Source organism: Microcebus murinus, chromosome 13, assembly GCF_040939455.1.
Source record: "Microcebus murinus isolate Inina chromosome 13, M.murinus_Inina_mat1.0, whole genome shotgun sequence".
NCBI classification, from domain to species: Eukaryota; Metazoa; Chordata; class Mammalia; order Primates; family Cheirogaleidae; genus Microcebus; species Microcebus murinus.
The window spans coordinates 69,142,427-69,167,376 of NC_134116.1; the positions used below are offsets into that span (position 1 = coordinate 69,142,427).

Below are 24,950 nucleotides of genomic sequence, written 5' to 3' on the forward strand. Positions count from 1 at the left end.
TCTGGGCCGGAGTGGGGGTGAGGTGCTCAGCTTGGAGAAACCGTAGTTACATGGGTGGTGGCCGAGAGGTAAGACCCCCTGTTCTCCACAAATACACGTGAGCAACATACACGACCCTTCCTCTGCCACAGTGGGTCCCGCTGGTGGTAAATATCACCCGAGTCTTCGTTGAAAATACCCACTGCCTGCTCCACTCTTGAAGGTTTGGGGTGCAGCCTGGGAACCTCAATATTTTCTAGGCACTCAGGTGATTCATCTCATCAAGGAAACATGGGACTGATGGCCCCAGAGAGGGGTGACTCTTGCAGGGCCGGGGAGAGACTGAAATCTGGGTCACACCTTACTGACCCTACTTCAGAGAGGACATGCAAAAAAGGAGTGATATATTTATATCTCTACATATGTAAACATGTATCTCTCTATTCTACACATACATGTGTATGTGTGTTATGTGTGTGAATATGCTTAAAATTACTAGGGAAACTTCTTCTCTGGGAGAGAAGATTGTGGATCGCCCCACTGAAAAAAAAATCAGAGCAGAAGCAGGCTTTCAATGGGCTCCACCGCTTTATTTATAAACCCATCTCCCAACCTTTCTGAACTTCTCAAACAACACAAATTCGTCTCAAGTTGTACAATCTGTTACCTTGGCAAGCTTGTAACGACAAACCCTATTTTACATCTCTGAATGTTGCTTCTAATTACTCTACTTAAAGTGCAGAGTAAGAACCACAGCGGCAGGGGAGGGGCGGGAGTGTGCTTGGGGGTTTGATTTGATTTGATTTTTAAAGTAGTTTTGCTGTCAGAAGTCTTTCTAGCTCTTCCAGAAGGAAAGGATATAAAGCTACCCCTAAGGACAGATCACAAGCAGACTGTCCTGTTGTGTGGCAAATTTGTTCTTTTATTTTTTTGAAACCACTTCACCCATGTCCCCTTTATTCTCTCATTAACCAGAATACCACAAGATTAATCAAAGAGCAAAAGTGATAATATAGATGTCTCTGGAATCCTGTGTAGCTTTCACACAACTTTTAATTGGGAGTATGTGCATACACACACACACACACACGTACCATATACTCAGAGAATGCTAATAGTGCTCTAAAATAGCAGTTTCTCTAGTCCAGTTTCTATACTACATAATAACACCCAACCCACTGCCATGCTTTAAATGGTAGCAGAGACAAATTTTTCACTAATTATACATTTTAGGGCAGCAACTCTGTGCTGGTCTTATGGTGTTTTGGGACATTTTTGATATATAAATAGTTAAATGTGGTCTGATTTAAGTGAGGCTTATGTATTAAAAGAAGAAGCCTTCATTCCCCAGACCTCAACCCTCTTAGCATTTTAGAACCACAAAGGTAGACCCTATACAAATGGTGGATTCTTTTTTCCCATTCTAGTCCCCCGAGAGTGCTGACTGCACAGTCCAACCAAGGCATGTGTTGAGCCTCCACTACTTAAGATTATTGAATGTTTCGAACAAGGAATAAATTTGGTTGTCATGGGAAGATTGTGGCATGTTGATGCAGTGGCCTCCCGCAGGTTGAGTGTTTATGCTGTGGGCCATTTATTTTTAAAATTAAATTAAAATTCTTACTCTTAAGACGCTGTAGTTTGTTTGCTTTGTTTTTGTTTTTCGGGGCAGCTTGATTTCCAACCACATTCCATGTCTGTGCTCACGTGTACGCCTCATTTCATGGATAATCCTGCACCTCCCGGCCAAGTTCAGACGTACTTGGCCGACCACAGCGTGGCATCTCCCAGGATCACTGAAGCTCCCAGCTATTACAATTTTTAATATGAACCCACATCCTGGAATCCTAATGCACAAGATTACATTAACACACAACAACTAATTATCAGAGACATGTAACATTCACGCAGTGTATTATAACGTGTATTTGCAATTTTGTCTCTTAAGTTTTGCAAGCTAATGTGAGTGGACAAACGTCAGGTATCTTGGAGGCTTAATATAATTCTGCACTAAAAAGACTAGGAAACTGAATACAGGAATGTACACTAGGAATTATTACTGTATAAAATACAACTAAATGAATATTATCCATATGCTTAATTCCTGCTGATGGAAATTATGCATATAAAATAAAAACTTCTTGGTGTCTCTTCTGGTGCTTGTCTTAGTAATAGTAATGGCAATTATCATAAAGAATTATCACAAAGCAATTATCACAAAGAATTCCACAATCTTGGGGAATTATGACTACAACATAAATAGAAAAAAAAAATAACTCCAGGAAGCAGAAATACATTACAAACTGCATCATAACACATACTCATCTTGCTATTAAAAGTTAAACTCTTGTAAAACATTTCCAAATGACTTACATTAATTAATAAATGTGATTTTCATTTGTTAAAGTAAAATGAAAGAAAATATTTAGCATAGTTTTTTTTAACCCTCAGTTTTAGAGATGTTATACATTAAATCTAAATGGACTCTCTTTTTTCCTTTTTTAATTTGGTGTCTCCACTTTATCTTTTAAAAATGGGGAAGGTCTTCTAAATAATTTAGGCTCAATTTTGACACGCAGGCTGTTGGCTTCATGGTTTCAGAAGAGAAATGAAGTGCAAGAGTCCATACCCAGCGTCCACCCAGAGGCTGCCTCAGGTGAGCCCAAGGCGTCCAACAAAGTGGAATGAACTGATCCACCCGAAGAAGCAGCCCTCTCCGGATTTATCAAGCAGTTTGTGTGCAATTCTGCCCCTCGAAGTTTGCACGCATTTCTGTTAGCATCAGCTTCTCCACTCCCAAACGAAAAGCATCATGAAACGAAAAGCAATCAGAGAGGAAGGGGAAGCAGGTCTACACTAGAAGGGTCATCTCCTTCAGGAGGCGATGCTTCATGTGACACTTCTGTAAGGGAAAGCCTGAGCTGCTGCCACATTCAAGGAATCTGCCATTTCCTTCATGATGAGAGGTTTGAAAAAGTGGACCTTTGAGAGGAAATACTGCAGACTTCCAAATTGGTGAAAGAACTTCCAGCGTCGCTTGGATACTCCGGGTAGGAGGAACTGGAGGAGATGATATTTTTGAGCCGCTGGAGGGCAATGATTAAAAGCAGAAGCAGAAATGCTAAAAGGCTGAGGAATATGGACACGTAGATGTAGACATTTGACAGGTGGCCTGAGGACGGGTCCACCGACGTGGACAGGGATGTGGGGAACAGCTCAAGAAAAGTACCATTCTCCACACTTCCAGAAAATCCAGATGAAGGGTCAGATTCGGACATGTTTACAGAGGGTGAAGGAGTGAACAAGTTAAGTTAAAAGTCAAAGTTCACATGCAGGTTAAAAAGGGCAGAATTGGAATTTTTACTCATGATACTGTTAGCAACAATTGCAAGCTGTTAAATCAGCACAACTTCTTGGTTTTCAAACAAGGCAGCAGGGGATCAGGTATCCACTGAGACTGCAAAAAAAAAAAAAAAGCAATTCAGTGCATTCTTCAGAAAATATCACATTTAAATCTCATTTTTAGTTTTTATTTTAGTATAGCTTAATTAGAAAACCCACCAGGGAGGAAAAAGAATGAAATAACTCTGCCAGGAGTAAATAATGTTTATGTCTTTTTATTACAAATGATGATATAGAAATGAGAATTATCTTTTCTCTCCATAGTACCCTAGGTGCCGGGTTTCTCTAAGGAACTCGAGATAAAATAAAAAGGAAAATACATTTCTGATGTGCCCCCATATGCTGTAATTTTAACAGATGCTCCAAGTGGATGCTTTGAGACTAGAACTCAGAAAGTTAGCTCTAAACCTCCCTCCTCCAGAAAAACTAATCCCATGCATTCTCCAGCTTGCCAGCTTAATTCCCGACCTCCCTCTAGCACACTTTGGGAAATCATTGCACATGTGAGTTTGCTTTTGGTTGAGTATAATATGCTGATTTGTTTATAAACATTTTATCTTTTTGATATGTAATTCTTTTTTTCCTTTTTTTTCTTTTTGAGACACAGTCTCACTCTGTCACCTAGGCCATGACATCAGCCTAGCTCACAGCAACCTCAAACTCCGGGGCTCAAGTGATCCTCTTGCCTCAGCCTCCCAAGTAGCTGGGACTACAGGCATGTGCCATGATGCCTAGCTGATTTGTACTATTTGTAGTAGAGACGGGGTCTCACTCTTGCTCCGGATGGTCTCAAATTCCTGAGCTCAAGCGATCCTCCCGCCTTGGACTCCCAGAGTCTAGGATTATAAGAGTGAGCCATTGTGCCTAGTCCTGTTTCTGTGTAATTCTTTTCCTTCAGTGTACCTAGGTGCTTCATTTTACATACTTTAGGCCTTGAGTAAGACCTTTAGATCAACATAGAAGAACAAAGGTTAGAGTCCCTCTGAATGGGAGAGTCCCTCTGAATGTACTAGGTTTGCCCTCAAGAGACTTAGGTTTGAGGACTGAATTCTCCATTATCTTTGGGGAGTTGTGCAAATTGCCTTTATTTTCTGAGCATCACTTTCCTCATCTGTAAAATGGTCCAGCACCTGCCCCATCTCACTGTGTCATGCATGGACCAAGATAATAGATGGGGAAGCCCTGTGTGAATCGTAAAGGGTGGGAGCAAAATGAGTCGTGTGTATGTGCCTGTGTATTTGTGAGTGGATGGGCGTGGGGTGTCTGTGTTTTCAGGGGTGCAGAGGGGGAATCATCTGCAGGCAAACACTCTTCCTTGTGTGTCTGTGGTGGGGGAAACAGCTGGAGGGAGCAGGACCCCTCTAGGTAGGTAACTTTCTTTAAGTCCAGAAAGAATACTCTCCCTAATTCTTCATGGCAGTAGATAATTTTGTTGTAGATTTCTAAATCTTGCTCCTGGTGTGGTGAAGGCTCATGGGAAAACATCCACTCTCCCCCTAGCTCTCCCTTCGTAAACTCTGCCCTACATTTTACCTGGACAGCTTGCCTTTTCCGCCTATTCTCCACACCTAATTAAGCGGCTGATTCTTAGAGGGTCTGACATTTGCTGGGGTTGCTGGAGCTGAGCAGCGCTGGGAAGGAGGGGACACTTCAGAGAGGGCTGTCCCTGTCGGGTGCCACGCAGACTAATGAGTCTTAGTGAGCTCTTGAGTGGGCTAGGGACAATGTCTTAGTAGTTCCTAAAATAATTTGACTCCTACTCCTCATTACGCTTTGCCTGGTGATTTTAATTCCATTAGGCTGCTACGGGCTCCTAACAGTCCTTAAAAAAAAAAAAAGAAAGAAAGAAAGAAAAGAATCGCAGTGGGACTGCAAATGTGTTACACTGGTTTGGCAATACCTAGCCTTTTTACAACATGTAAATGTTCCAGCCGTTCATCTTTAGGGAGAATAGGAAGAGTCTCAGAGGCAGCATGGTGCACAGAAAAGAAAACTGGGATAGAATCCTCACCGATGGAATCGAAAAAATATTCAGAATGTTCTGGTACAACCTTCTAAGTGGAGTAGAGGAAACAGAGACACACAGAAGCTAATTGATTTGACAAGAGTAACATATCTAATTAGAAGATAAGCCAGGGCTTTCGGTTTCTGCCTGCCCTCACCCCTACCATCTGGTCTCAATTTTCCTATCAGTGTGGTAATAAAAATTTCACATCATTTCTTTTTGAGCATGGGCAAACATGGGTAGGTTGGGTTAGGACTATGCATCTTGTGTGTTTCCACAACTGCACTGTATGTAGGGCAGGTAGAGCAGGAATAATTCCCATTTTGCAGATGAGATTTACTCGGGGTACACAGCTAGACAGTGACAGAGAAGTGACTAGAACTCACTCTTGAACTGTGTTCTCGGTTTTCCCAACTGTGGGAGGAAGAGAAAAGCTATGAGACTTGGGTAATTAGTTGCTACCTGCCACTTTGGGCAAGCTCACAGTTTAGTCTTGATAGTTCAGTTTTCCTCCTTCCAGAACAATAATACTCACCTTTCCCACCTCTACAGGAGGTGGTAATGTTTTCATAATCGTACTTAGAAAATAATAAAAGGCCATACCAAGTAAAGTACCAGTAGGCATGTATTTCCTTCTGAATACCTAGAAAGACTAGAAAAACTTTCAAGGTCTCTGCTAGTCCTACAGTTCTGACACACGCAGGTCATAGATCCAGTTGGAATTGGCTGATTTTTCTAAAGCTGCCTTTTCTGCTACCCAAAGCTGTATCATTTTCTAGCGGTGGGGCCAGAGGCACAGATAACATCACTGGTATCAGCAGTTCAGCGGGAAAACTCACAACTGGCCTCCGGGCCGCTTGTTAATAATATCTTTTTAAAGGTTCAGTATTCCAAGAGTCCTTTTTCACTTCCTGAGGATCACCTTTCAGACCAAAAGCCCACTGTGACCCTCAGCTGTCTGTGGAGTAGTTTACAGGAAATGAGGCTCAGAAGATTTGAGTAAAGAATTTGATCTTTTAAGTGGCCTTGGAAGAATGGTAGAAAATAAACAAATGAAACCTTGTGTCCTTATTTGACATTTCCCAATTAAAAAGCTTCTTCTTTAAATATCCCCTCTCCAAAGATTACAGATTTAAAATAATTTTCAGAATACTTCTTAATTTAAAATGACAGCCACACACATTTCATTTCTCCATTCTATCTACTTCTGAAACAACAGAGTATATAAACTAGTAGAGATCCTTTTAATTTGGCAACATTAATTCTCATTTCCTTGTTGAAGTTTAAAAAATTGGTATATCTTCTTTCTCTCTGATGCATGTTTTCTTTGACAGTAAGTGTTCAACGCTCACGATGACCCAAACTCTATGTGTTTGGGCATCGCGACAGTGTGAAATGAGGCTCGAGGTGGCACTGTGGAAATAAAATCAAATGAGTGTGTTTCAAGATGATGCTTCTTGGGCTGTTGCTCCCCAACAGATAAGCTTTAAAGAAAAGAAGAGACTTCATCTGAAATGCATAGCCTTGACCTGTCTTGGGGTAGCACCAGCAGACTCTCATCTCGAGTGACAACTAAAGCCACCTGGGGATTTGGATGCTTTTTTTTTTTCTGAGCCATCCTCAGAAAGTGATTTTGGAGAAAGGAAAATGAGACGCCTGGATCACAACATTACAAACGAAGAGCCGTGGAAATGTTTTAGCTCATGGCCAGCCAGCGTTTCCTTTGTTTCTTGGAGTAGAAGCCTGTGCTGGAAAGATATCTACAAAAAAGCAGTCACCTACTGCAGTGAGGTGGGAGGGACATGTCATCTTTCCTCATGAGCCCAGCGGGGTGGGGAGACTGTGACGCACAGACAGGGCAGACCTGGGGGACTCTGGTTCCAAGTCACTCAGTCCCATGTCCCTGGGATGGGACTCCTTTTAAAGAATGGAAGCTTCCCTTCCCGTGGGGTGATTATGAGGATTGTGATACTTGGAAGACCAAAAGCATGCTCTCTAGCATGTACCTTCATCCCTAGTTAAAGGAAGAAAAGTTTAACCGTCCCTCAAGGATGAGTCCTCGCAGAAGCATTGCAAGACCCACGGCAGCCAGCATGTGGGCAGAGCCTACGCCACGGCCCGGACTTCTATATTATTATACAATGGTTTCTAGAACTCAGCCTACCAGTCAGCCTCAAATGTGGCATAGCAATTTCGGATTTTGTGACCTTTATTCAAATACATCTCTGTGTGAATAACAACTATTTGAAAGGTTTTTTGTTGTGGAAAACTGGGACAAGCTGCTCTGTTCCCTTGCAGACTTTTTTATTTAAAGAGGGGCCTGTTAGGGTGATGCATCAACATTCCATCATTACCAAATTCTGCTGTGTCATACTCCAAAAGGTGGTCCTCCCCACACCATGAGAAATGAGGCCACAAGGTATTAACAGGACATAATAAAATGCTTTTCCCAGTACATGAATGCAAAATTTAATAGTCTAATGTAATTAATAGGGTTAGATGATGTATTGGATCTCTTTCTCTATAGAACAAATAGAAACTATTTCCAGAATCCAGAAGGGACCTTATCGCATCTGAGCAAAGCTGTTTTTAGTTCTATTTAGAAAATAGCCTGTTTTATATAAGACCTTGCAACCGTTCCTTTACCCTTTGCATGATTATCTCCTCTCAATGCTTTCTCTTTGACATGTGGCCTTGTAGGTCACTCTAGCTGAGAGAAGATCGGAGCTGACAATACACACTTCCTACCACCCTTCTCTGAATGTAAATCCTCACTTGCATTCTCACTTGCAATCCTCACTTGCGTGGCAAACTCTTACCCCTGGGCTTGCAATGTGAAAATAAAGGTTAATGTCTTATGTACCATCCTTACTCAAAGCTGACTCAGACATCCATATATTTTTCTATTTGAGAACTGTCCTTATATCAGTACAATGCTTAGGAAGAGTAGAATTTTGTGTGAGGTCTCATTATGATTCCTTCCATCAGCTCAATAAAAACCAAAACCAAGTTAAGAGCATAAGCTCTATCTACTTGTTATCATACATTGAGTCAGGTGCCATCTTATGAGAAGAAACGTGGAAAGATGGAGATTCCGAATAGTGCATTGCAATTCATAGATCTGGACTGGATAATGTAATCGAAAATTAAAATTAACAGTCAGTTCTTTTTATCTGAATGACCAGAAATATAATCTTAGTACTTTGGTGAATCAAAATTATGGAAATGACAAACTAATAGCTTGGCATCAGTGATTTATTCTAAAAATCAATTCTAGGAGAGGTTATTAGTTTGGTTTGGATTCAATCCAATCTCTTACATCTCTCCCTCAATGATGACTTTTGTCTACCTGGATTACTCTTATGCTCTGTAAAATATTTCCTCTACTAAAAACAAAACAAACAAAACAAAACAAAACAAAACAGCAGCAGCAAAAAAACCCAAAAAACAAATTATACTCAGAATTTTTATTTTAGACATTAGACACCCTTATTTTGTTCTAATCCTTTAAAAATAGTAAGCCACATAACATAATTCTCAGAAAATTCAGAATATACCTTTCTTGATGTACAACATGGATTAAATTGAAGGAAATTTAAAAAAAAACAAGAGAGTATTTCAAAAGGGGATATAAACATAACTGCTTTGGCCACCTACCTTGCACAGTCTCAAGAGTAATTACAGGTACGAGTCCCTTGCATTTTGAACTGCTGGGAAGATCAAACTATTATTCCTAATAAATTTTTGGCATATTTATATTCCATGGGTAGATTTTATATCCAAATCACTGCCTTAGCAAGAATGGTCATTTTAAACTTATGCTATCTTAGAATAAGATAGATAGTTTAATTGAGTAATTCTCTAGATAAAAAGAAGGTCAAATACAAAACCAATTTCGGGCATAGCATCTTCATGATTCTTTTATGGTGTTTAGGAAAGACCAAAGAGTAGACTTCCTATACTTCAAACAGATTGGACCCACCTTGGCTAACATAATTAGTCTAAGTCAGAATAAGAAAGTAGCAACTTGAAGGTTGAAGGGAACATGAACCAGTTAAGAAGTAGCAGAATGATGAAAGCCACTTTTAGGGATGGGCAGAAAAGGTCATTGGTTAAACACTTGATTGACAGAAAAAGCAAATAGCCAGAGAGATAACGACTTGACTTGAAGATCATAGGCAAGGTCATAATGAATCGGTGGAAAGAAAGAAGGTAAAAAGCAAGCTTGGCTTTTCAAGATGTTACAGCATTTTTAATGATGGCTTCTGGGCTCAATTTCCTCCCCTCACCCAGCTCCCATCATTCCCAATATTATAGAAATGTACTAAGAAAAACAGTTTTTATTCACAGAGCAGCCAAAATTGGTTAGATCATGGCATTAGGAAACAAAAAGACTTGCTTATTTTTAGCAAAACTAGACATATTTTAAAAAATCCTCATTAAATCATGCTGTGGTAGGACAATAGAATGGTGTTTGTTCCTTCTCTATTGTGTCTCATTTTGTCTCTATAGTTAAAATATTTTCTATCTGATATATTTTTTTTGTCCAATCAGGAAATGCTCATAACGTTCTCCTTATAAAGTGTGATATTTGGGAGGATTTTGTTGTTATAAACATTAAATTTGTGATTGTTATAAATCTGTGGGAATGAAGGCTGGGCCAGTGGCTGTCGCCTGTAATCCTAGCACAATGGAAGGCCAAGGCAGGAGGATCTCCTAAGCTCAGGTGTTCAAGACTTAGCCTATGTAAGAGTGAGATCCTATCTCTACTAAAAATAGAAGAAAAAAAAATAGCCAGATGTGGTGGCACACACCTGTAGTCCCAGCTACTGGGGAGGCTGAGGCAGGAGGATCACTTGAGCCCAGGAGTTTGAGGTTGCTGTGAGCTATGATAAATCTCTGGGAATGAATTGGCCAGAGCTTTTTTTCCCCTCTTTTTTTAATCCTTTACATGTAAACTATTAGGTATCAGGGCCCTTTGGTGCTTCTAAAACTGCTCTGTGAGTTTGGAAATTTGGTTTTGCTACAACCACTGATGAAGTCCACCCTAAATATAAGCAGATTCCTCAGAAACAGGCAGTCATGGGCCATTGAACTATTCAGAGAAAGATGTGAGATTGCACCACTCCCTCCCTCCCAATATCCCTCTTTCTTTTCTTTCTTGTCTCTACTGCTACCTCCCTCTTTAAATAATGTATTCCTCAGTTCATGGCTTATTGTCATCACTGATCCTTTTCTCTCCATCCTCCATCTCTCTCTATCTCCATTTCCCTCCATCTCTCTCTATCTCCATTTCCCTCCATCTCCCACAGGCATCCAAGCTAATGTGTTTAATGAGGACCTTTCTGTTTGTACACGTTCCTGTAAATGCCTACTGTTGGGCATATGTGTGTATTTTCAATTTACAAGAATGGATATTCAGTAAATATTTCATTCACCCTATAACTTAGACCCCAAACTTCATACTCAAAATATCTTGATAATTCAGGCATAGGGAAGAGAGGAGTGTAAATTATCTAATGTATCCAATTCTCTGTAGTTTGCACATAAAAACATACCAAAAACTAGTAACAATTACCTATCTGCATGTATGGGCACAATTTATTTTTTTAAAAAGTGATCATATAGGTTGTCTGAAAAGAACTTCAGTATTAGCAAAATAATTGCACAGGCCACTATTTATATCTACCTCTATTGACAACTATAGTCATGTGTTTGTTTAAACTAGGGTGCTTTATAATCTATTCCCCAAAATTGGATTAGAACATCACATGCATAATGTCACATACATATGCATAAATGTCATGTGTCTTGCATTTCCCAGCAGGGACTCAAGCTCACAGTCTTTCACTTAATGACATTTTTAATCAAGGCATAGCATTTACTTGAATTAATGAACCATTGTCTCTCATAATACAACTACAGATAGAACCATAGCTGATTATATAGTCTGTAAATTGCCCATCTCATCTGGATATTAGCCAAGTATTCGGCATAACATATACATATGAATTTTGCCAAATAAATTCTCTCATTCTTCCAGTGCTCTCTATGGCTGAAAGCCAAAGTATGATGACTCTTTCCACAGTAAAATGGGTATTTAAAAAGAATAATGCTTAGTAATTGGCAGCTTAGGCAGGCTAAGTTTTGGATACACCCAGTTTTGGCCATATTACATTATTTAGTAGTCAGCTGAGTACTCAGAGAAAAAAGTAAGATGCAGATATTAAGATTTACTCCTTTTATGCAATGCAAGATCCTTGGTGGATCTTGGATCAATTAAAAGAAAAATATAGCTTTGCTATAAAGGACATTATTAGGACCACTGGGGAAATTCTAATATACACTGGACATTAAATAATTGCATTATATCAATATTGAATTTCCTAATTGTAATACGGGAGAATGTTCTTGTTCTTAGGAAATGCATGTTGAAGTATCTAGCATATTGAAGTGTCATAATGTCAGCAACATATCCTCAAGTGGTTGAGCCAGAACAAAACAAAAAAAGGACAAACACATACACACATGTAGAAAGATGGTAAAACAAATGTGCCTAAACGTTAACAACTGGTTAATCTAGTTGAAGGATATACACGAGACTTGCAACTTCTCAACAGGCTTGAAATTTCTCGACATACAAGTTGAGGAAAAAAATGATTATCCCCAAGGATATCAAGAAATATGCTTGGAACGATATATAGTAAGTCGGCCAAAAATTTAATATTAGAAGCTTCTAAAGAGATTCAGTACTGGAAGTCTAATTCTTCAATGGGCATTAGAAAAGTTCAGATGTTTGCTGCTAGCAGCAGCTCACGATGCCCAGTAACCCACAAGCACTTCGGTGATGCATCAAAGGATGAATTAGAGGAGGTTTAATATGGCCAGGAAACTGGATCCACGGTGGCAGAAGATGCTGCCTAAGGACCAGGAGAGGCGACTCATAGGTCAGCCTTATTCACGACTCCACTCCTGCCACCACCCACCGGGCTGAATCTCAGCTGGGCTCCAGGATCAATGAATCCAGCTTCGTTCCTCTTAGATCATCAGTCATCTTCAGGGACAGCCAAGGATATCTCTTCTGCAGTTTAAATACCCAGTCAAAGGGAGGGTTTTCTAATGAGGACTAATGAGAAGCTCAGGGAGAGCCCACAACAGCCAATGTGGTCTAGGATCAAAGTAAGGACTTGTAGGAAACAACAGCAGCAGATAAAGCAAACAGCAGTGGGAGGCGTGACTTAGACAGCCACGCCAGACAGCTGCAGACAGCATGTTCTACAGATCAAAGAACTCACACCCCTTACAACTGTTATATCTAGCAATCTCCTCCTTGATCACCCTGGTTTGGGTAAGTTCTCTAGTAGGGCAAGAGGCTAAATTTGACCTTGTGAGCTCACTTATAGTTCAGGGTCAGAATCTTTTCAAATGGGTGCCAACAAACAGTGTAGAGATCAAATCTAGTCATTGCAAAATGCAGCTGCAAATAAAACACACAGGGAATGCTGATATGAGCCAGTGCCTTTCCCTAGTCATCACCAATCATACGACTGAGGATATAGGTGGGTACCCTGAAATGATGAGCACCAGATGAGTCAGATTTTAGACAGAGGTTACATAAAACACCATATCCACAAGGAGAAAAAGTGCTCTCTCATGGCTGTAAAATTACTCATCCACCTGGATTTGCAGGTACATCTGGGAAGGGAGAAAACAAAAAAGAGGACGTTGTGTCCTTCGTTAGGAATGCACGCTCCCATGCGGGCTTTCCCATGGTCCTGCTAAGCCTTGGTGTCAACCCAGCAGCACAGCCTGCCTGAAATCTCTCCCTGTCTCTCACAGGCAGCACAGTGAACTCAAAAGTCTGGCTAACAAAGGGAATGTCTACATCCTCCTCATAACACGGAACAAAATGACACGGCGGGCTATCAAGTGTGGGAGGAAACCTTGGCAGACTGTTGTCATTTTAGATAACGATTCAAGTCAAGAACCTGTCAAAGACAATATGGAAACAACAAACAGGTGTAAGCTCAAATGCCCTCAGAATGTATTTCAATTAAAAAAAATGTAAGGAGATTAAAATGAAAACTAATCAGGAATTAATTGTAGAACATAGACTACCGCAGCGGTGACCTACAGAAAATACACAACCTTTAAAAACTATAAATAAATGTTTTTTACTCAGAGGAATAACAGGTAATCTTTTTAACTGACTTTGACTTTGTCCTCTATCAAGGTTTAGCTCTTACGGTAAAGGTTGTGTGCGCTGTGTTTTTTATTCAATTGTAGAAATAGCCTTGATCAGAAACACGCATTCACCCGCCGTCCGCTGTTCTTACATCTGGGCTTGGTTCTCACTTATTTCAATGGTGTGGGCGGGGATGTAGGAACACATCATGCCAGAAGAGTGGTGGGATGTAGAAGGGAGGGGAGGAGGGGTACCCCCAAGTCATCGTGGGGTAGCAATCTGTCTTCAGAACATGATCGGCAGAGGAAGGCAAACCCGTGATGCTTGTGGAAGAGAAAGAACGTCCCGTCAAACCAGTTTGGGAAAACAACAACATAAATGCTAGCTGCCAATATTCATTGAATAAAAGCATATGCAGGTTTTGGAGGTGTGGTTGTGTGTGTGAGCATGTGTATTTTTTCTAATCTCTGCAACTCCTTAAGGTAGTTATAATATTATTATCCCCCACCTTCTTTTAACAGATGAGAAGATTAAAGCTTGGTAAATTTAAAGGCTTGCCCAAGCTCACCCAACAACTTAGAGGCAGGACTGGAATTTAAACCTATATGTCTACATTCCCAAATTCTGTGTTCCATGACATTCTTCTGTCTGGGGCGGCTGAGGGTTGAAGAGGAACACATTTGAGACTTGTAGGCATTGGTGCTATTCACGCCATGTTTCTGATGTTCCTTCTTCTAGGCACATTGTAGGATTGCATGTTCCCACCCCTTCTGAATTTAGGGTGGCCATTGGATTTGTTTTGGCCAATGAAATTCAGGAAAAGTGATGTGTCACCTCTTCCCTCTGCTGCAGTAATTGTGAATTGTGTAAATACCTGCTCACTCCTATCAGTCTGAGTCCTTGAGTGACCACAGCAAGTGCCTTCACCCCTTGCCGGCCCCACTGATGTGTCAACATGAATAAGCTTTTGTTGTTTAAAAACACTGAGACTTTTGGCTTATTTGTTACTATGGCATAATCCACCTTCTACTGACTAACATAAGCTCTCACTGTACTTTCATGGCTGGCTTTATAATGGGTCTCCAAGAATTTGACTGTACAGAAGTCAAATTCTGAACAACTGGGAGTTGCATGATTATATTAAACCCCCCTACGGCACAGTGAGAGAGAAGATTTTAAAGGATGTTTTGGTTAGCTTTAATTTCATGTAAGAGTTAGGTTTAAGGGCATGAAATTTGGCTATTGGTAGAACTGAAGATATATTCCCTAATTGTTGGAATATGATAAGCTGCTACTATACATGATAATCCTGACCATCTGTCACTTAAACATGCATAAATGATTTCAAGCAGGACTGAGGGACAATAAAGATATTAAGGCTAACTCATGACCCTTAATGGAAAAAACTCACTTTACAAGTATGGGTCAGTGCTATTGCCTTTGCTTAAGAAGAGCTATATTCTTTGATGCATTCAATTATACATTTAACACATAGTTGTTAACATTGTATAGGAAGGCATAAAATATCATCATTATGTGCATGAGTCTAATGCACATTTGATTTTTATAATTACCATCTTGAGTGAGAAATCTAAAAAAGCTATTCTATATTATCTGTTCCTTATTATCTGGCCACAGGCTACTTTTCCAGTCTCATTTTTCCCATTGTACATAAGATTGATGTTCCAGGCATATCAAATGGTTCTCAATTTCCAAACTAAAAGAAAATGCTTATGTTTAATCCTTATATTTATACATGTCCTCTCTCTAACTTATCCCCAAATCTAATTTATTCACCTCAAAGCTCTAGTCAAGCCATTCCTCCTTTGTCTGATCTGATTATTCACTTTAATATATTATGTGAATCTTCACTATATTATGTGACTATTATAGTTATTTATTACAATATATTATGTGAATATTAGTCTCTTAACATAAATTCCCTCCTACTTTCTCTATGAAAATTTCCAGCTCCCTCCTCTGCATTCTCAAGACACTTTCTGTACCTTTCTACACTAGCATTTCTCACATTTTATTATGCTTATTATATTTATTTACCTGTCTGCTTTGATAGACTGTGAACTCCTAGAATAAAAGACTAACATGTCACTTACTTTTATATTGACAGATTAGCACAAAGTGTAGCATAAAGATGATCAATAGTATTTGTTGGATGGCTGCAAGAATGAAAGAATAAAGAAATAAAGAAACCTGAAGCTTCTTGGAGAAATAGCCCATATTTATTCTATTTCTATAGACAAAAGAATATTTATTGAATAAATGAATAAATGACCTTGCATAAAATCATAAAGATTACTCAAAGGGTAAGTACTCACTAGTAAAGAAAAATGATGAACCCTCCCTAAATTCTATAACTATTTTAGTTATGGCAATAAAATTAATGGCTTCAGGTTCCAGAACAAACTCTGCCCATACTTTTTTTTTTTTTTATCAACCAATTGTGTCTTTCAACAATATCCACCAAAGTTAAGATTTTATTTAGTCAAGTGCTCATCAGGATAATTGAGGAAAGGATGGAGGAATTTGCTGTGAACACCGAAATACATTCTTGTGAACACAGCTGGAAGGTTGTAACAAATGTATTCCGAAGAGCATAAGGAAAATCAGGAGAGTTTATAAAATTAAAAATTAAAAAGAGCAAAGAAGAAAGAAAGAAAGAAAGAAAGAAAGAAAGAAAGAAAGAAAGAAAGAAAGAGAGAGAGAGAGAGAGAGAGAAAGAGAGAGAGAGAGAGAGAGAGAGAGAGAAAGAAAGAAAGAAAGAAAGAAAGAAAGAAAGAAAGAAAGAAAGAAAGAAAGAAAGAAAGAAAAAGAAAGGAAGAAAGAAAGAAAGAAAAGCAGTTAAACTAAAAAGTGTGCTTAATGCCTTATTTGATTTATATTCTGGCCCAAGTTCCATATCTCATCGGGAATGAATAGCTACCAATTCAGAGATGGGCGCTAGTGCATGGACCCTGCGGACCCTCAGGTCACAGCCACGGTGACCTGAGCAGCAATATCCTTAGCAGTACTGTGCGAGGAAACTAATCCAGAAACCACAGCTTCTTGGAGTAAGAGGAATGAAAACAGATGAGCACAAAAGAAGCAAATATTTTCTCTTTTCATTCATGTGCAGCTAACTTCAAAGATTTGTTTATCTAATTTATTCTTTCTTCTCTTTATAGTCCTTTCCAATCTTAACTTTTCCCTGTAAAAAGACAAATAAAAGAATACCAAAACAAAACCAAACAAGCAACAAGAACACCACAAAGAAAAACATTTTGCATAGAATCAGAGAGCTAGAAGTCTTCAAAAAATTAGAAAAATGAGGCCTCAAAAGTTCAGTAAAATTTGAAAGTCATTGTGTATACGTCACCTGCTTCTGAAAAGAGATGTGCAGAAGGAGACACAGGTGGTGACAGAGATCACAAATCGGGAAACCAGGACACCCCCTTTCCAACTCCCAACCCATGCTACTCTCAACTAACAGGAGGAAAGCAGATGAAAAATTATTCAGTTTCTTTTGTTATCCAGAATTTTTTCACTATATGAATCAAAATATGTGCCAAGAAGTGTCCAGTGAGCAAACAGAAGAGCAAAGCTGACAGCGATAATAAAGCGTTAAGGGGGCAGAGTGAAGGATCCTAGAAGCTCATTTCATTCAACTAGGCCAGCTTTGTTGGCAAGGAGTCTTTCTGAAGGTCTGACACCAGCATCCAAATCAATATTCTATTCCACCATCAAATCTTTAGGGCACAGTGCTCTTAATCTAGCACCTGGCTCATGGAAACCACAGTCAATAAGCTCACCAAGGACTTTCTCATAAGGGATCATTAGAACGACAGGTGGCCAAGGCGTATGAGGGGCATGACAGAGGGTACAGATTGAGTATTCCTTATCGAAAATGCTTGGGAGCAGAAGTCTTTTGAACTTGTTCAGATTTTGGAATATTTGCACAAACATAATGGGATATCTTGGAGATGGGACCCAAGTGTAAACATGAAATTCATTTATGTTTCATATACACCTTATATATGTAGCCTGAAGGTAATTTTATACTATATGTTTAATATTTTTGTGCATGAAACCAAGTTTGTGTATGGGGGGAACCATCTGAAAGCAAAGGTGTCACTATCTCAGCCACCCGCGTAGACAATCTGTGGTTGTTTGGCATTCCCACCACTCCTGATGACTTTCTGTGCTACTGATAAGCAGTCATTTTCTTACACTTATTCATACATGAGTACTTAACAGTAAAAAAAAATATATATATATATCTCACATGCCATTAATGCAGTGAAAAAGCCATGTGCTCAGAGTCACTAAGCAGCAGAGTGGTATCATCAGAGTCCCTGCATCAGCAACAAGAAGTAGTGGCAGGCTTCAGGCTCCACCTGTGATGCTGTGTTTTGAGTAAGTTTACTGTGCACTGTTGCATCATGTCTACACTCAAAAAATTTTAGATTTTGGAGCATTTCAGATTTTGGATTCAGATTAGGGATGCTCAGCCTCTTATTGGTAAATATTTTCTTTTTTAAGCCTGGTGCCATTCACATGGGTGTGTTCAAATCGAACACATAAATAACAAATTATGTCTTTATGATTTGTGTACTTTTCTATATGAATGGTAAAAATGCTTTTTAAAGGAAAAAAATTATGTGCCAGGTGTAGAGAAGAATGGGTTATAGCGAGGGAGGTCTACTGCTTTTTGGATGAAGTATTTGAAGGCTTCCCTTTTCACATCAAAATATGCAGCATTATAATCTACCAGTGTAAATAATAAGTTTTAAGAATTTAAAATTAGACAAGTTTAAAAAGTGTATGAACAAAGATATATTCTGTAGCTAAGTGTTGGAGCTACTAAAATGTCCTCGAGTCAAGGGTTGGTTAAATAAATGGTGGAAGAGTCATACAATGGAGAATTCTGACGTTATTAATTTTAAAAGGACTCTATTTTCTAACATGGGAAGATGCTGAATATCATGGCTAAGTCAAGAAAGTAAGCTTCAGAATAGTATATAGTATGATTCTATTTTTACCAAACCACAACTACTACTACCGCTACTACTACTGCTACACACACGTACTATATTATATGCAAAAACAACAAAGCAAACCAAGAGTTTATGCACCAAGCTATTAACATGTTTTTGTTAGAGGGTAGTATTATAAAGTATGTTAATATTCTATTTTATGCATTCCTGTATTTTAATTTTGATATCAAGAACATCTATTGTTTTATAATCAGAAAGAGCAATAAAGGTATTTCTATTAATGCATAAAAATAAAATTTAATTATAGTATATACAGTGAAAATGTTGCTAGTGTTTAAGCCCAGAACTCTTTCTTCTCTTCCCCCCTCCTTTCATTCCTCCTCCTTTTTCTGCACTGTCTATACCTAACACGAATCTTTGAAATGTTTCCTTTCAAAGTTTAAGGCTCTCAGGCTGAGGCCACAAAGTCAATTTTCCTAATAAGGTTTCTTTGCACTTTGAAGTAGAGTTGCATTTTATAGGATGCTGTGAATGTTCTATTTAAGGAATGAGAAGATCATATCCTTCTGTAATGCTGGTCACAGGGAAATTGAAAGTAAATAAGAACCAAACCAGCTTAATTGGCAACAGTTGATAGATTATCAGGCACTTCTAATCAGTACCAGATTACTGTGGCAAATTAATCAGGAAAGCTGTTATTTGAGCTTTCCCTGAAAAGTGAATCTATACATTGAATGTTCCCTGAATGAATTGAGTCAGTGTCTTTTTTTTTTTTTTTTTTTTTGAGAGCTATGGTTTTACTTTGTTGCTTAGGCTAGAGTGCAGTGGCATCAGCATAGCTCACTGTAGCCTCAAACTTTCAATGCCTGAGCTCAAGCGATCCTCCTGCCCTAGCCTTCTAAGTGGGTGGGACCATAGGCATGCACCACCATGCCTTGCCAATTTTTTATTTTTTGCAGAGATATGGTCTTACTATTGCCCAGGCTGGTCTTGAACTCCTGGCCTCGAGTGATCCTCCTGCTTTGGCCTCCTAAAATGCCAAGATTACTTACAGGCATGAGCCACTGCTCCTGGCCTGAGTCAGTGTCTTAACTGTGGTTTAAGTCATCTTCCTGTCTTTCTGAATTTGAAACAGGTTCTTATAGCCACCTATCTTTTGTTTCCTATCAGAAGTTGGATTCAGGTCTGTTATCTTCTAAGTGAACCTTTTAACAACTATTATAGGTTTATATTTTCCATATCCTTTCACTATTACCTATGACACATCAGCATCAAGAATCAAGCCCATAATACAAATTATAAGCCTTGACTAATTTCCATCTTAATATAACTTAATAGATAAGAATTTAAAAGTTAGGAACTCAGGAAATATTAATGACATACCCTGTTCCTGATATAAATTCAGAGCTTTGAAATACTGGCACTGTTTTGGCTGGATTGTGCTACCTCCTGCATACTTTAATGGAGATACCATTAAAGTATGTATGGCTATTTGATGGCTCAGAATCTTTTTATCTTTTGTTTTTTTAATTGTCACACTTAGTAAAAGCTTAATTATGACTGTTTCCTGGTTCCAAATGTGAACATGAGGATGGCCACATTTATAAGGAACTCTTCAAGAAGGCATCTGTGTCATGAGACTGACCATCCCAGAACCCTATATCCATCTGCCAAAAAGCAGAATCAGAACTAAAAGGACCACAGATTTTGGCTTGGAAGTCTGCCACCCTGCCCCTGAAATGACCAGTGCATGCACAGATGGACTTCGCATACTCTAAGTGAAGCCTATGGTATACATCTTGGCTAGAAGGAATCCTGCCAACTCATACTTAAAGTTTCAGTTTCTTCCTTGTTGGGTTACCTACTCCATGAACTAACTTAAAGACTGTATTATTTTTTTTTCCAGCTGTCATTATGGACAATAATGAAAGTCTATAAAAATTAGGCCCATGATGCTAAATATTAATATACTCATATCATAGCACAATATATTCCATGAATAGATATTTGAAGAAAATGGCACTCTTCTGCCACGCTGCTTTTTATTTAATAAATGTTTACTGAATGACTCATGAGTGCCAGGAGCCAGGCAAGTGGAACCTACATAGTAACTAGCATCACAGGCCTTTCAGAAATGTATTTTTCTTTAATTACTATTTTAACAACCCAGATGAGCAAAACACAAAAATTCAGCCATAATTCTATCTTTCACTTCTCCTTAATAACTAATTAAATATAAGTATGCTTATACAAATTCTATACACTTTTTTCAAAAGCAAAGCAAAAAAAAAAAAAGAATATTAAAATACAAGTACAGGGAGAAGAGAAAGCCCAGAGAAGAACTATTATCTAATGAGCTCAGACTGAATCTAGAATAGAGGGTGAATCAGATAATTTTTGGCTGATGGATTAATCTTTTTTTCTTATAATGAATGTAGAACTCCAAGTTTACTTAATGGTTAGTATGATTAATCATTCTTACCAATCAGCTCTGTCATCCCTCATCTGCCCTCATTAAAAAAGAAGAAAAAAGAAACGGAAATCCGGAAAACCTTCACATAAACCCTCTGATGGATTTAATGCCACACACAATCACACTGTCATTTAGCCCTTAACCCCCAAACCTGCTGAATGGAACTAACCAACAGCAAGGGGGATGGAATCCATCTTACCTTCCATCAAGCTTCTTCAGTGAGAACCAGGAAAGTGTGTTGAGCTCTTCAAAGCACTTTGCCTTTATAGAGGAATCAAAAATAATACGTAAATGAGCCTTCCAAACCCAAATAAAAAAAAAATGGAATACCCTACCCACTTTCTGAAACTCAGTCTTTCCAGAATACGTCTCAGGTTGGCAGATGGTTTGCCATCCCCATGCCCAGCATTCGAAGGGGTAGTGGCTGAGGCTGAGGGAGGCTCGGTGACAAGGCAGCCTCACTCCCTTGCACTCCAAAAAGCCATTTGCATTGTAGATCAACTCCTCTTTGATTGTAAAGGGTGTCCTTTGTGTGGTGGGGGACCTAGAGGCCTCTCTACTTAGCAAAATGAAGCACATTCAGTCACCAAAAGATATTTAACAACCTCTATGGGCCAGGTCACAAATAAACTAAAACACCCAAACTAGTTGCATAATTAAGCAAATTAAAAAAAAATAATATATATATATATATATATATATATATTTTTTAAAGGAGGGTGCATGGGCCGGCAAGACTGCATTACGTGGTAAGCCTTTTAAGACTATCACTTATCTTGCCTCTCGCCTTGTTGACAGGCTGTTGTCTGCACAATGAATCGGGGGACTCTAAAGTGAACAACGCACTAGGAAAACCTCTAGCGGAGGGGTCCCTCGGGCGGCCGGGACTGGGCAGTAAACTCTCCAGCCCGCCATCTCCCCGTCCTTTGCACCTGCCCCTACCAAACGCGATGGCTCTGAGACGTCCTCCAGCCCTCGGCCCCCGTCATCTACAACCAAGAACCACCGAAGTACTTACTCACTTTGGCAGAAAATTTTCCGAAGAAAAATTAATGGGCAGAGGAAATGAAGGACATTAAGAAACAGACCCCGTCTCTGGAGTCTCTTAGCAAACCCGAGCGCGGTGGAGCCCGGGCATCTGGCGGCTGGAGGCGCGCACGCACAGCCCCAGCCCCGTCCCCGGCAAGACGCTTCTGTGAATGAATAGGTCCTTCTGCCCCCCGGAGGAGGACACCTTGCATAGATATTCCCTTGCTAAATCGGAGCTCAATTTCCTCATAATCCACCACCTAGACAGGGAAACGCAGGCTTCCAGCGTTTCATCAGATCCGGGAAGAGGGGAAAGGTCGCTGGCGCAGTTACCTATACTGGGTTTTCTCGGGAACTCGGGAAAACACCACTGGGAAACGCAAGTGTTCAGCGCCAGGTAAAACTTCCCCGGATTGGGAGCCACCCGAAGACGGGTGAAAAGACACGCCAGCACCGTAAGGGGTGAAGCCGGCTGTCGGTGCGCGCGTGGTGAGTCTCTGGGAAGGGGGACAGAAGACCCTAGAAATTCAGATAAACGCAAAATAAACACAGGAATGACACCCCCCCTTCCCAACCACCACGAAGGAAAAACCAAACCAAATGCACCTAGAAGCACACTCCGCAAAGTGTAGAACTGTCTACACTAGCATGGAGAAATCAACCTTTGCAGTGGCGGACGCGAGGGGAGACCCTCCCAGTTCCCTGCGTCCAGGACAGAGGCAAGCCATCCTGGGGCCAAGGACGCCCCTCGGGGCTCCGACTGTAGCGAGCGGAGTCACCCCGAGACTCGCAGAGGCGGGCTGCGGAGGCTGCTCGGGACAGTAAGGACGCGCGCGGCCAGCTGCGAAAGGGGTCGATTTGGGGGTGCTCCACAGCTAGGAGCCAAAGCCCCAGGAGCCCGGGAGAGTCTGGGAGGCGGCTCGGGAGGGACAGGAGCCTCGGGGACCAGAGGCTGCCCCAGGCAAGGAGTCGGGGTCCCCTCCTCGCAGGGCAAGTCCACCCCTAGAGCTCGGGACCCTGCAAGTCCCCGGCTCCCGACTCCGCTGCCTCGGCTTGCGGGCCGCGTCGGGAGCCCCTCACTGACCTGCGGGCCAGGACGCGCGACCTCCGGGGCAGGCTCAGGCGCTCGGGAGGAGCGGCGCTCCAGCCTGGGCGATCCGCGCCGCGAAGGCGTGCTCGGGAACGCGGGGCGCACGGCGGGCAGCGCGCGCGGCGGGAGTGGACCCGGGCTGCGGGCTCGGCCCAGCCCGCGCGTCGTCCTCCGCCCCTCCCGGCCCGCGCAGCCAATGGCCGCGATCCGGGCCCACTCCTCGCCGCCCCCCAGCCGCGGCTCTGGCGGGCGCTTGGCGCCGGGACAGCACCCGGCGCGGGCGAGGAGGAGCCTGCGCCACCGTTGAAAAATCCCGGAGGACGAGGAGGCGTTTGCGCAGGGGGCCCCATCTGGGGACGGCAGGTGTGGGGGGTGAACTTTTGTGTACGCGTGTAGGGGGTGCATTTTCTTTGGGGCCCGGGGCCTCTCTCCGCAGGCGGAAGCACCCACTTCTTGCCAAGTTTCTTCTCTCTTAACATCTTTTACGAGTCCCGAGCAGCCCCCACCCCAAACAGCGACCCCCGCTGCATCGTGGCAAGCCCAGCTCTGACTGAGCTGCGTGGGGACATCGCCTCACCCGGTGACGAGCTTCGCCGCAGACATCGCTCACTCAGCGCTTCCCTGTTCCCCTCCGAATCCATGCCAGATCCTCGAATGAGTGGAATAGGATCGCAGTGCATGTCATTGCCGGGGAGATGGGCAAACATAAAAGTCCCCACAGAGTAACGAGCACAGAGTGATGTGTCATAATAGAACTCCAGGGCTTTTAACTGATAGGACTAATTTCAGTTGCCAGTCACCTCTGTGACCTTCACCGGGAGTCCCCCCCCCCTCTGTATTCCTGTCTTTCTACTGGAAAATTAGAGGCTCGGATCACCTGATGTCTGAGGTCCCTTTCACTTTGACATTCAACAAACCTGTTGGCTCGGTGGCCTGGGAATGGCTGAGCCCCTGGGAAATGTCGGTCTGTCTGTCTTTTCCTGGAACTCCACCTGGCTGTGTCGTCTGCACCCTGAGACCTGGCTCCCTGCGGCCAGGAAAGCAAGCCATGCATGGTGGTACAGAACCAGGCTGCCCAAGTCTCAGCGGCCACTTCCACTCGCACATCACTGCCACCCCCCAGTGCCCGGCTCCTGGGCCCCTGTTACTTCTGCCCATGTTCAGCTGTTCTCCAGGCAGAGACAGCCAGGGGCATCTGGCTTAATTCCGTGGCTCTTTGGTAAGTAAGTAAAGACTTTCTCTCCCCCTTCCTTCTCCAGGGCAATTGTGGGTGGGTGTGAATCTTTTCTATGTGGATCCTTCTGTGCCTGATCTAAAATGCAGGAGGATGGAATGAGCTGCTTTGTCAAGAGGGCACATTCAGAGAACTGCTTCTCTCCCAGCACCCTTGCACTGGCATCCTCAACTTCACCCATGCATGTGCCAGCTTGCCTGAGTTTTTTACATCCATCTATTGCCTGCTCTATTATGTACTGGATGAATTTTTTTTTACCTAGCGTCATCATAAGCAATAATATCCATGAAATCACTGGTTTGTGAGACACCAGTTATATTTCAATACACAATGAAATAAAATTGTAAGTCCTCCATGCCACTTAAAAATCATCCCAAATATCACTGGTTGTTCTCACGCCTCACTTTGGGAAACACTGAGGTGTATGAGCAGACGGCTAGACCTGTTGTCCTTCAAGACAGTGGTCCTCAAAAGGTCCTTGTGCGTGAGATTCCAACCCTGTGGTCTAATTCATTCACACTCCGCAAGATTCTAACGCAGTTTGTCCATTGAGAACCCTTGC

The 24,950-nt window shown here is 41.4% G+C and overlaps 1 protein-coding gene across 2 annotated transcripts; it reads right to left on the bottom strand.

Annotated features, from left to right (window-relative positions):
* Positions 1 to 567: 567 nt before the first annotated feature.
* Positions 568 to 23,814, bottom strand: SERTM1 (serine rich and transmembrane domain containing 1). Of its 2 annotated transcripts, none has more exons than XM_012748136.2 (3): positions 23,732 to 23,814; positions 21,235 to 21,296; positions 568 to 3,436 (listed from the first exon to the last, which is right to left on the bottom strand). In XM_012748136.2, the coding sequence occupies exon 3, from the start codon at positions 3,255 to 3,257 to the stop codon at positions 2,934 to 2,936; it is 324 nt and encodes a 107-aa protein (XP_012603590.1). In that variant the 5' UTR covers positions 3,258 to 3,436; positions 21,235 to 21,296; positions 23,732 to 23,814; the 3' UTR covers positions 568 to 2,933. The 2 variants fall into 2 exon arrangements, with proteins under 2 accessions (XP_012603590.1, XP_012603591.1); XM_012748137.2 differs by lacking the exon at positions 23,732 to 23,814 and adding an exon at positions 23,149 to 23,348.
* Positions 23,815 to 24,950: the final 1,136 nt, after the last annotated feature.